The 12,100-nt window shown below is 44.6% G+C and overlaps 1 protein-coding gene across 1 annotated transcript in view; it reads left to right on the top strand.

Moving 5' to 3' along the window:
* Window positions 1-2,148: 2,148 nt before the first annotated feature.
* ndst3 (N-deacetylase/N-sulfotransferase (heparan glucosaminyl) 3) overlaps window positions 2,149-12,100 on the top strand; it is a 36,499-nt gene continuing 26,547 nt past the window's right edge. Inside the window, 3 exon segments of the mRNA XM_026360744.1 lie at window positions 2,149-2,583; window positions 4,398-4,989; window positions 4,991-5,692. Of these exon segments, the coding sequence (XP_026216529.1) occupies window positions 4,693-4,989; window positions 4,991-5,692 (999 nt within the window). The 5' untranslated portion in view covers window positions 2,149-2,583; window positions 4,398-4,692.

Here is a 12,100-nt window from a genome sequence, read left to right as displayed (position 1 = left end):
AGTTTCAGCAACAGATCCTGTGCTTTGTGGAAACAGCCAGGAGAGGAGAGCATCATTATTAGTGCCAAGGCTCGCGGTCTAGTATATGTTCAGTGTGAGTACGCGACAATCTGTCCAATGTTTTGTTTTGTTTTGTTTTTAATTAGGGGGGTATAGCATGAACATTAGACCGGCTAAATGCCTCCTGCCCTGAATCCTGGATGCTGTGATGCATCGTGATGATAATATTCTTCCCTGTTTTTACACTTGAGCTCCATTTGCTCACTTCAGGCCTCGCGCAGGAGTAGAGACTCACAGAGCCACCATTTAGCTCTCAGCAGGGAGAGAGAAGAGGGGAAATCAGTCGCTCCTCCTCTCTTATCTCTCACTTAACAAAAGCCTCTGATGAAGACAACAAGCATTCTCCCTCTCCTACTCTCTGTCTCTCTCGCTCGCTCGCTCTCATTTGTCTCTTGCTCTCCTCTGTTTAACAGTCGGAGAGCTAGTTGAACATGGCAGCTCTGACACTTTTCACATCTCTAGTCCTTTGTTCCGCGTGCTCTCGCATATGTGTGAGTGACTGTACCCCTGTGTGTGTGTGTGTGTGTGTGTGTGAGTGTGTGCGATATTGCATTTAGCATCCGTGTCCTCGTGTCTCTGCACTTGCTCACCAGTGTTTGTGCTTTGTGTACTTGCACTGCGCCCTGTATGTCACTTCAAGCATGTGCGTGTGTGTTAGACTGAGCGTGTGCTTACGTTTGCGTGGATGTGCATTTTCTTTCTCGGCTTCCTCAGCAGTTATTGTTCTGTTGTTTGCGGCGATGAGCATCTCCATAATTAGGGCTAACACTCATAGGCATGGAAACACATGCACCATTGTAGCCTACACTGTAGCCTATGCACAGCTGTCTGGTTTTCATTCTGGCTTATTGTCTCCAACTAGCACTATAGCAGAAGTGGCTCTTAGTTTGTAATGTGAAGGAAATGGGTGAACAGCCTCTCTAATTACACTTCACCCACTGACACTAATTTACATACAAACACAATCGCACTCCAATCCAAAGCTTCATTATCTCTGGATTCCATTCTGCAGGGTATGATATTCTGCCTATTATATTTCATTCAAGCTCTGTTTCTCAGCACTACCGCTTAGTCATTACACTAACTGAGTGACGCGAACGGGCACGTTTCAAGCGAGAACGCGACCCGGGAACGTCTACATTACTCAAAAGTAAAAGGAGCGTGTTGCCAGTATGAAAAAGAGCTCTTTTTTATTTTCATTATGCACGTTAGATGTGCCTATATGTGTGTGTGTGTGTGTGTGTTCATTTAGGGGTGACGTGCTTAAAGTTATATCTAGGCCACAATCAGCACAGACATTTACAGGTTGTCAGCCTCAGCAGTGTGTCCATCTCTCTATTTTCTTCACACTTTAACTTGTGTTCTTCAACACACACACACACACACACACTAAATAAGCTATATTGTAAGCCCATTACAATGTGAATGAGGGGCCCACCAGCTCCATTGAGATGCATGTGAGTGAGTGTTTGTCAGTGCAAATAGGTTAGAGAGATTGATGAACTAGTGGGAAGGGAAAGGGAACACCTAATCAAGTTAAAAACACTGTATGACTGACATGGTCTGTCTGCTTGATTGACAGTCTACAGAAGTAGATATAATAGGGCTGGATAGTGTGTGTGTGTGTGTGTGTGTGTGTGTGTGTGTGTGTGTGTGTGTGTGTGTGTTGTGAACACACAGGATTGAGTGTAGTGTGACCTGTGTAGTGCGTCAGAAATCTCTTCCATTTACTCACATGACTGAAATTATCAATAATGTAGAAATCGATGTTCACACTAGCTACAGGCAAAGTCATGTGTAATTTTCTACATCCCCCCTTTTCCTTCCTTTTATCCTTAAGTAATATAACATGTGCAAGGATCAAGGGGGAATCGGCGAGACGCGCCATTAACTTGCACCGGTGTGACACCAGCTAACGGGCCATGAGCTTTTACCGGGACCGTGGTCGCTGATGCCCGAGAAAAAGGTTGTTTGTGTCAATCAAACCCAGCCCTCTCCCCTTCTTTCTCTCTCGTCTCTCTCTCTCTCTCTCTCTCTCTCCCTCGATCGCATCCACTCGTGTGGGCGCTCTTAAACCGGTGCGTTTACGCACGGCAGTCACTCGTTAATGGGCAGCCTGATATCGGTGCTCCTCCGTGTGCTCACTGCGCCTAATCGCCACCTTAAAGTGCAGAGATAAAGGGACAAGTGAACCTAGCGGGAGAGAAAGAGAGAGAGAGAGAGAGAGGGAGAGAGGAGAAGACAGCGGGAGACGAGAGTAAGAAAAAGAGAAGAATGATGAAAGGGGGGAGGAGAGCGGATCATTCCGCCTGGCCGCCCCTGCTGCTCTAGAGTAGGATAGAGAGAGAGAGAGGGAGAGAGAGAGAGAGAGAGAGGAGATGGCTCGACGCATCAGCATCCAAAACACACGGGAGTGGTGCACCACCGAGACCGGAGCCCCGGACCCACCCGAAGCAGCATCACGTTCAGCGCGCTCCAGTCGCGCCTCGTCCCCGCGCAGCAGCGCCTCAGCGTCGGCGCAAGGTAAGTGGGGGAGTCGGGGCTGGTTCGTAACGGAAACTTTGGCGCCAGGAATCGGGATGGGGGAAACTCTTTGAAATAATCTCCCGGTTAGTTTGAGGTTACCCTTCTCACTGTTGGCGGTCGGTGATGTGTGTGTTGAGGTTGGATGGTTTGATTTTCTGTAATTCGTCCACTGGACGTTTTAATGAAACAAACTGAACAGTAGATTTATTACAGTTTTAGTGTTCATCCTCTGTTGAACACTACGAGACTTTATGAATGCCGTATATTTAAAACTGCATGCCTCCTCAGGCTTTCAAACATAAATAGCCCGACTGTTTTATATATATATTTATATTTGCACATATACTTTGCATGTCAAATCTAAAACCCGTTTCTAAAGTTTGCCACGTAGCCTGGCAGGTCACAAAATGAATGCATGCAACACGTCCTGCAGACAACTGATCATTCATCTTTTTTTTTTTTATTATTTCCATGTCTTTTAAGACCACTGATGATTTGGAGGTATTAAAATAACAGGCGAACACCTCCACGTGATTCCCCTGCTCCAGTCCAGCGCCCTCCTGTGGCTCCTATTAGTGAAACCCATGCATACCTGTAGTAGCAGGTTCATCCAGCACTCACCTACAGCACAGTTGTCAGATTTAGACATTTTCCAGCTTTTGAATTTCAGAGCACCAGCTTGAATGGAGTCATTTAGACGCCCCGTGTATACTGTATCACCTCCACCTTTTAATCCTCATATAGTATTTAGAAGTACTCTCACTGAAGGAACAGTTAGAATAACGTGTTATTAAAGGAAATAACTCCGTTTTCTGCCTTGGAGTTTCTATTACAAACTGTTTTTTTGTTCTTTTTGATTTCCTGGTTTCATTTTTACACAGCAGAACTGGGAGTTTCTCCTCTGTGACCTCTTCGCGTCTCTTCTCTAAAGGCAAGAAACAATGAGAGAAAGATGGGCAAACGTGAGGAAAGACTATTGATATTCAAACAGACACAAGGAGAAAAAGAAGGAGGGGGGGGTGTAGTAAGACAGAGAGAGAGAGAGAGAGAGAGAGAGAAGGGGGAGAATGAGGCAGAAGGAGAAGAGAGAGCGAGAGAAAGAGATGCTGTGAGATCTTTTCTTCTCCCTCGCTCCCGGCACATACATTAAGATGCTAATCCTGGTCTTTTTTGTCTCTTTCTATAATTCATTGCATTTTGTTCCCCCTCTCTGCTCTTTCTCTCCGTCTCTCTTATTCTGGCACTTTTTTTTCCTCCTCACTCTCCATTTCCTCTGTGCTGTCATGGGCTCCCCCCAGATTAGTGCTCCTGGCAAAAGGATTCCAACTCTAATTTTGTGGTATTTCATATGATTAGGTTCAGAAATAGGACAGAAGTGCACCGAGTTTGGTGCAATTAGAGGAACTCTCTGTAGAGCTTTATGGGACTGATTAGTTGAGCTGCCTTCTACCTCCCCACACAACCATATTAACACACAACCAGCTGTTGTTTATTCGTGAGGATTGACTTTTGTGTTGTGTTTATGCTTTTAACTGTGATGTCACTTTGTGTGTGTGTGTGTGTGTATGTGTGTGTGTGTGCCAGAGGTTGGATAAGCCCTAAGGATGCGAGTTGTTTTCAATCAGCTCTGTAGTTACCAGCTGTGCCCTCACATTCCCCAGGGTGGCACAACCTAGGCACACACACACACACACACACACACAAACACAAACACACACACCTATGAGGAGACAGAAAACTAATGCATACTATTCAACCTTGCCCAACAAATTTACTCTTTCTTCTTTTCTCCTTGTCCCCTTTCTCTGTAGACATTAATCATCACTCACTCCGTTTCTGCATGTGATTCGCCCACGAGGACTGGAAGGGGAGTACCTTGACTGCGTTTACTTCAGTGAGGACTTTTGTTCTGCAACATCTGGCACAGCTCTCTTCTCCTCCTGCCATGGTGACATGACGCACCCCTGAGTGGCTTTGCTCCTTTCTCAAACATAGACAATCTCTCGGGCTCCCCAAGCCCCTCGAATTTCTGCAGACACTCTCTAGCCTTAGCGAAAATAAAACAGACATCTCCTCTTCCTACGCACAACACCTCTCCAGTTTGCGATGACGGTGGCCGTGCGTTTCCGTCGCCACTTACGTAGGCTCCTGCTCCTGCTGGCCTCCTGCTGTCTCCTCTCCCTCCTTCTCTCAGCCTATTTTCTCTTTACGAACTCCTCCCCTTCCATGCAGCTTGGACAATCTCCTGAACCGGCCTGCGCCCAGCCACTCTCCATGTCCCCGTATCGTCAACTCCCGTACCCGTACCCACCTAACCCTCCTCACACACACGTCCACACTGACCCGGTAGTGCTGGTTCTGGTCGAGTCCCAGTATTCTCAGCTGGGTCAGGACATTGTGGCCTATACTGGAGTCTGCACACTTTCAGTTTCGCATGGAGATCGCCTCAGGGAAGGGCGACCTCCCGCCGCTGACAGAAAAGGGCCGTGGACGATATTCGCTAATCATTTATGAGAATCTGTTAAAGTATGCACATGCAGACACATGGAACAGACAGCTGCTACATCAATACTGTACTGAATACAGAGTGGGCATCATTGGGTTTTACCGCTCCACAGAGAACTCCCCACCTCTTCTCAAACTGAGGGGCCTCCCTTTGGTGCTTAGGACCAACCAGGCACTTTGGGACTGCTGTGTTATGTCTAGTTCTCCTCTGCTGCATCTGACCAAACCCGGCACAGATAGAGGGGCCTTACCTGGGGAGGACTGGACAACCTTCTCGTCCAATCACTCCACGTACCAGGCTGTGCTGCATGCACGGGCCAAGGAGGGAGTGGGTGTAGGTAGCGGTGACAATCCAGGACCTGGCTTCAGTTTAGGCCATCAAGCCACTGTGGTACAGGACATGGGACTGTATGACGGAGTGAGGAGGGTGCTATTTGGACAGGGACTGGGCTACTGGCTGCACAGGCTCATCTTGGTGGACGCCATTTCCTACCTCACAGACAGGAAGCTCACTTTGGGCCTGGACCGACACATACTTGTGGATATAGATGACATTTTCGTGGGCAAGGAGGGAACACGCATGAATGCCAAGGATGTGAAGGTACTGGGGGTGATGGGTGTGTGATAATGCGCATTAGTGAGAGACAGAGTGGAATGGCGAGGATGAATTTGTGTCAGGGCAGCTGTATTGGATGAGATTTTTCATTCAGGTTGTTTAAACTGATTAAAACAGTAATTGATAGCTGTACAATGGCAAAGAATGTTTACTTATTGCTGAAGTATCTGCAGATACCTCGGCAATAATAGATTGTACCAGCAGTGCATTTGAGAGGAATTTAGCCTAGGCACGGGCGCTTTGAGAGGGTATTTAGGAAAGCTCATGCATGTGTGTACCAAGTGCATATGTGTTGGGGTACAGCAGGAGGGTATTTATCTCAAATAGAGGTTTAGCCAGAAGTAAAGAGGCCATTTAAGGGGAACAAAGACAAGGAGTGAAAGAGAGAAAAGAGGAGGGCTGAGAGAGAGAAAGCGAGGCAGTGAATGAACCAGTGAAAAAGATGAATGGCACTTATTCCTCCTTTCCCACGTTCTTCCTCTTAGGGAAACTAAAGGAGAGTCAGCCATGCAGCCCGCCTCTCAAGACCGCTATTGTTTCAAAACACACGCTTGCATGAGCAAACACACACACACACGCACACACACTTAAGTACAGACGTTCACCTCCACACATATGTGCATACAGAAATGCAGTATTTGTGCGATCTGGTTTCTGTGGGAATGTATTTTTATGAGAAGGAAAAAAAACACTTCAAGTGTGCCGGAGTGTGGATAAAACGCTTCTTTATTTGTGGTCTCACTCTCCCACTGCGTCCTCACTCAGGACTGTTCAAGAGAATTCAGTTTGGTGGATTTTAATGTGTGTGTGAGTGTGTATGTGTAAAAATTTCATGTTGCTCTGCAGTGATGCACATGAGCTCGGAGTAGAGGTGTCCGGCCTGTCTCACTGCAGCCACACACACCGTACATGGCAGGAAAGTGCATGTGCGTTTAAATGTATGTGTGTGTTGGGGGGTAGGAGGGGGTTTTCTGAATCACTGCTTTAAATTAGAATGTCACCTTCTGTCAACGGATGACACCTGTCCGGTTAGGGACTGGGAAAAAAATAACCACCTGTCCATGGCTGGAACTTGAGGTTGAGATGAGAGGAACAGGGAGGCTGGGAAAACAGGAGTGCAGTGGGCGGTGAAGTGCAGAGGAATTCCACCCTTGAATATAAAAAAGATGCTTGTAACCAAAAAGGATAAAAGAGTGCATATTCACACACACACACACACACACACACACGGTGCCACATACCCCTGCGCATACACATGCACCAAATGAGCACACAAGCACTCTCTAGTTGGAGTTTTCATTTTAAGTCTGCCTGACTCTTCAGCTTTGTAGTATAAATATACATGAGGATGAACGAGTGCCATAACAGAAGGACAGGGAGATGGGGATGGAGGAAGAGGTGGAGAGAGGAATAGAAAGAGGGGGGCAGAAAAAGAGAGAGCGATGTCATTTGAAACGTTCACACTCCACATATCGACTCCTCTTTCTTCTTCAGGATGGTTAGCAATCATAGAGAGGAAGAGCAGAGGAAGGGAAAGAGTTTGATGGGGAGAGGAAGGAAGAGGAAGGGTAGTATGGTGCTTAGGGGGAGAGCTAGGAGCTAACATTGTGATTTCTGAGTAACAAAATCCAGGAGGGAAATGGGGAAAGCAGTGGAGAGGCGGTGCTGGAGCAGGAATATGATGATTTGTAGCAGCCCTCCTCTCAGCGATGAAGAGCCTCAGGTAGTGTTGTCAGATTACAGTTTGAACAAGGCTTTGAGGCATAACTTCTGAGTCCATGCGCTCACCTCTGTCTACCATGTACACTCACAATCACGTGCATAAAGGAATTTATTGTGCTGTCGCCTTTTCTTAATGGCTCAGGGACCAGTACGCGATTAGTAAATCCTGTTGTTTGGATTTTCAAACGGGTTCATAGATGGAAATCTTTCTCTTGTCCTAAAGGTGTCAAGGCGAAGTTGTTGAAAGGCTGACTCAGACGGCCATGTGTGAACTATACATCTAGCTTCAAGTGAAGGTGGTGGCTGAAAGGTTGTAATTTCTTTTCATTTAAAAGATGAATGCTTTCGGAATTCAAGGAATTATTTAATCATGGCAGCAAGTTGCCTGCACAAACTCCAAAGTAGTCGAAGTTGTCAGAAATGGTCTGAGGCTAATGAAAGCTTTGTGAAACAAGTGACGTGTCACAAGCGGATGATGCCCAGGGTTAGCCCAGAAATCAAAATCTGGGAAGGCAGGGCGTTTGCTCATTTAATCGTAAGTATTAAAAATATAATTCTAAATATTCTATCACACAAAATTATTTTCTTGTACGTAAAGTAAATGGCTGCAACAAGACACCACAACACAAACATATTGCAGTGAATAATTATGAGACTCGTGCAAACTGTGTGAAAATATAAGGCCCTCTCTTATTTTTAGTGTCTCAGAACCGGCTTGTGTATGATACCGCACCAACGCATGTAGCAGGATGAGTTATTAACCAATTAGCGGGACAAGGCGTTTGCAGTGGCGGCGTTAGGGATCCCTTCTTACCTCTGTAAAGCCAACATTCAATCTCCTGTTCTCCCTGAGAGAAGAAGTGAGAGGAGTGAGACAGAGAGAGAGAGAGAGAGAGGCCAATTAAAATGCCACCCTCTTTCTCTCCGCACTCTTCATTAGTCTCACCCCACGAGTTCATCTGGTGACAAACATTACCTACACCCCCCCCTCCTCCTGTCTGCACACACACTCACACACACACAGCTGTATTTCCTCTATTAAAATGATTCACAGGGAGGCACCCCACAGATGACATTTCTCAAAATGAGGGATGATGCCAGTCAAAAACTCTCATCAGTGATACGTGCATGCCAATGCTTGTGTTTTTTAATTCCAGCGTGTAGGTTCTGTTCTCTCTTCTGCTTTGGAGGAGGCGTCTGAGTGTCATGTTAAGATTCCTCTTCATCACCCTCTTCCCTTCCTTCTCCTCCTCCACTCACCTTCCTCTCCACCCCCCTCCTTGCCCGAGTCATTGATCACTATCTCCGGCCTATTTGTATTCCTCTCTAAATCCCTCAACTTGTTCTCACTCTTTTCCTTCCTGAAGGCGCTTTCTGAAATGCCGTCATCTAAGTTAAGAGAGGACGCAAAGGCACATTCTGGACATGGACTCAGACATCACGCAAACACACACTCACGCTGAACTTGACTACATATGTATCTTAACACAGGTCAGAACCTCATATCAGCACCCTGGTTAAATTGTCGAATGATGGGCTGTCATCGTATCAGAGGAAATCCCGTCTACTTAGCCTTTTTTATGCTGTAGCATTCCTTACCTTCCACTCCCTGAAACAGAATAATTGGCTCTGTAAGATTAAAACATGCATTTCCAAAGGCACAGTGGGGCAGCTTTAGCAATTTTATCACTTTGTTTAATTTGGCAAGTCAAATAATTACTACTTTCATGTCGCCTAATAAGCCATAAAGTGCTATTTTGCCTTTCGGACTGATTAGGAAACCTGTTTTTCCATTCAGCTAGATGGTATATATAACAATGTATGACGGACTAGAAGAGATAATGGGGTAATGAAGTTTCGAAATGAAGAATATAGATGTATATACAGGTATTAGCTCTTTTTCATGTAATTGTGATCACTTGGACTTGAAATTGACCTAATAATTAAAAATAAAACAGACACAAAAAAATAATTACACAAAACAGGCAAGACTTCAATGAAGGTTTTTGGCTTTGCAGTCTGTAATTTATTGTGCAGTACTACTTAGAGTTAATCTTTAGACCTAATTAAGTATGATGCATATTTGCCACTTAAGTCAATGGAACTGAGCTCATTCCGTATCCGTTTATTACTCTGCCAAATGTTATTACATAAGTAAGGAGAAAAAAAAGACATTAACGGTGCAGAAAGATTTGAAAACCAGTGGAATGAGACAAGGAAATGAGAAAAAAGGTGACTGCTTTTGGTTTTGTCACAAGAGGCATCCATTTTTTTTTTTTTACATACATGGCAAAGACTGACACCTTTAATGGGGAGCCTTAGGTGTTAGATTGTAATGCTTTTTAAACTGACAAAGTTGCAGGTAGGAGAAGAAAAAAAAAAAAAAAAAAGACATGACACATAGGACGGCAGAGCAGAACAGGATATTGCTTCCAGCATGATGCTTTCTGACATATGCTCTGCTTCACTGCCCTGATTTGGACAAGTGAAGTTATCACAGTCTGCCTTGCAGGGAAGTTTTACAGTTATTCTATTAGAAAGGGGGAAAAGGGGCTGTTACATATGCACATGTTCATTTCATGTTTAGATACTGCACAGAAGAGACATTGCTGTGTCATTGTAATGAGTAATCCAATCCAGTAAGACAACATCTGTCAAATAATTTTATCTTAACTTTTTTTTTTTTGTTTAATGAACAATTTTTGTCAGTGCCCTCGTTTTTACTCCAAATTAACTCGGAGAATGTGGCAGTGTGCCACGCATTTTCTTTCACAAAATGAGGCAGGTTTTGCGGTCACAGCAATCACTGAAAGTCAAAATCCTTGAGGTTCTGCCAAATAGAATTTAGTGTAAGTATAGCGATGCCAAAGTAATCACAAGTACCTTGGAACCGTAATGCAAGTGAATAGATGATTTTGTTAAATGCTCCGATACAAAAAAGCTACACTGACTTCAATATGACAAGAGAGACTGGAAGTGAGACAGGAGGGAAGAGTAAGCAAAAGAAAGACTGGCATTAACTGGTAAAGTGCTGTTCCTGCTCATAAAATAGAGATGCCTGACCCAGTTAAATTTGCTGGTCTAGTGTTCACATTACATGCACAGATACACAGAGATAGACACAAACACATGCGCTTGTTCAGATAACTCGAGAACTAAAACGTTGCTTTCGCTTTTCACTTAAACCCCATTAAAATGTGCCTCATTTTCGTTTTCCTCTCAACTCGCTTTTGGATCTGTTTGCACATAAAATCCCACTCGCAAATAAGTTATTTTATAATTACTTTTGTTGTTTTGTTGTTTTTTTTTTTAAGATCTCCCAGCAGGGCTTAAGGCTGTGAAAAAAAAAAAAGAAACAGTGCAAAGGCAAGAATGACAGAATGGGGATATGGAGGAGAGGCGTTTGGTGTAAAGGGTTTGTGAAAGGCAGTGAATGCCAGCTGTCCAGATGCCTGTCTTCCATGTGTTTGAACCCCAACATCTAGCTGGCACCTCTTCCAGTACTTACCACACACACACTCAAGTGCACACAAGCACACACATAATATCGTTTTTCACATACAGAGAACAAACTGGCATTGCTTCTGACACAAGTAGTGAAAGGCAGCTCTGGGATTGGGCACAGAAATGAGGGCTATCGCTCACAGATAATCCCAGTGTGTGTTTACCTTCATCACTAGGATTGTCAAGATCTTTCACATGCTACATAGTCCCACCCCCTGCTAATCCAAACACCCCATTCTTTCTTATAAACTATCCCTTATGGCCCAGTTTAAAACCATCCTCAGCTTTGAGCTCTGTATCCAGCGGACAGATTGGCACCTTATTGCTTAAAGCCCCCCTCCATTCTGCTGCTGTTACTCTCAGACAAACAGCAGGAGGAGACTTCATTGTCCCTAAGAGCCCGAATTACAGTTTCTTCATATCTTCAGTGCGAGTGTTTATGTCAAAGAAGCGTTCTCCTTTTTATTGCTGGGAATAGTGTGTACCCTCTGTTCTGTCTCCTCATTATGAGCTCAGGTCTCTTGTTTGTAAGGGCAGTAAACTGACACAGTGCTTGTTCAATGGTTCACTCAGGTGTTAACAAAACATCCTGTTACCATTGCTGTAGTTGTGGTATCCTGATGTGGTCGTGTTATGAGTATTTGCCAACAATGCACAGGTCTTACCATTCCTTTCGAAAACCTCCTCCCCCACACCTTGCTGACATCAGATTAAGGGGACTGCACACAGCCATTTCTGTATCTTTTGATACAGATGACGCAAAATTCACATCCACTTCATGTCGTAATTCGTGATTTCTGAACAGAAGGAGCTCAGAAGGAGAAAGAAGAGATGTTCCCTCGCTCTCTTTTTTATTTGTTACACAACTATTTGTGTCACATTTTGGGAACAAGAACAAAACGAGTACATCATGACGGCCAGCTTTTCAGTGTGGCCATTCAGAACAGGTGTAAACATCTTCAAGTCACCACCTAGATTTAACTAAACAAAGAGGTAAGAGCCTCCCACTGGAAAATTACTGCATGGATGATTATTTGTCAGCTACCAACACGCTGTTTAAACCTAACTGATGCAGAGAGTAGCTTCCTCATTTCTTAAACAACCATGTCAGAAGATTTGTCATTCAGACAAATCCTGAATGATAGTGATTGGCAACTTAAACTTTGA

This window comes from Anabas testudineus, chromosome 1, assembly GCF_900324465.2.
Source record: "Anabas testudineus chromosome 1, fAnaTes1.2, whole genome shotgun sequence".
Lineage (NCBI taxonomy): Eukaryota > Metazoa > Chordata > Actinopteri > Anabantiformes > Anabantidae > Anabas > Anabas testudineus.
Note: the sequence above shows the minus strand (reverse complement) of the source record. Positions and strands in the feature narration are given on the sequence as shown.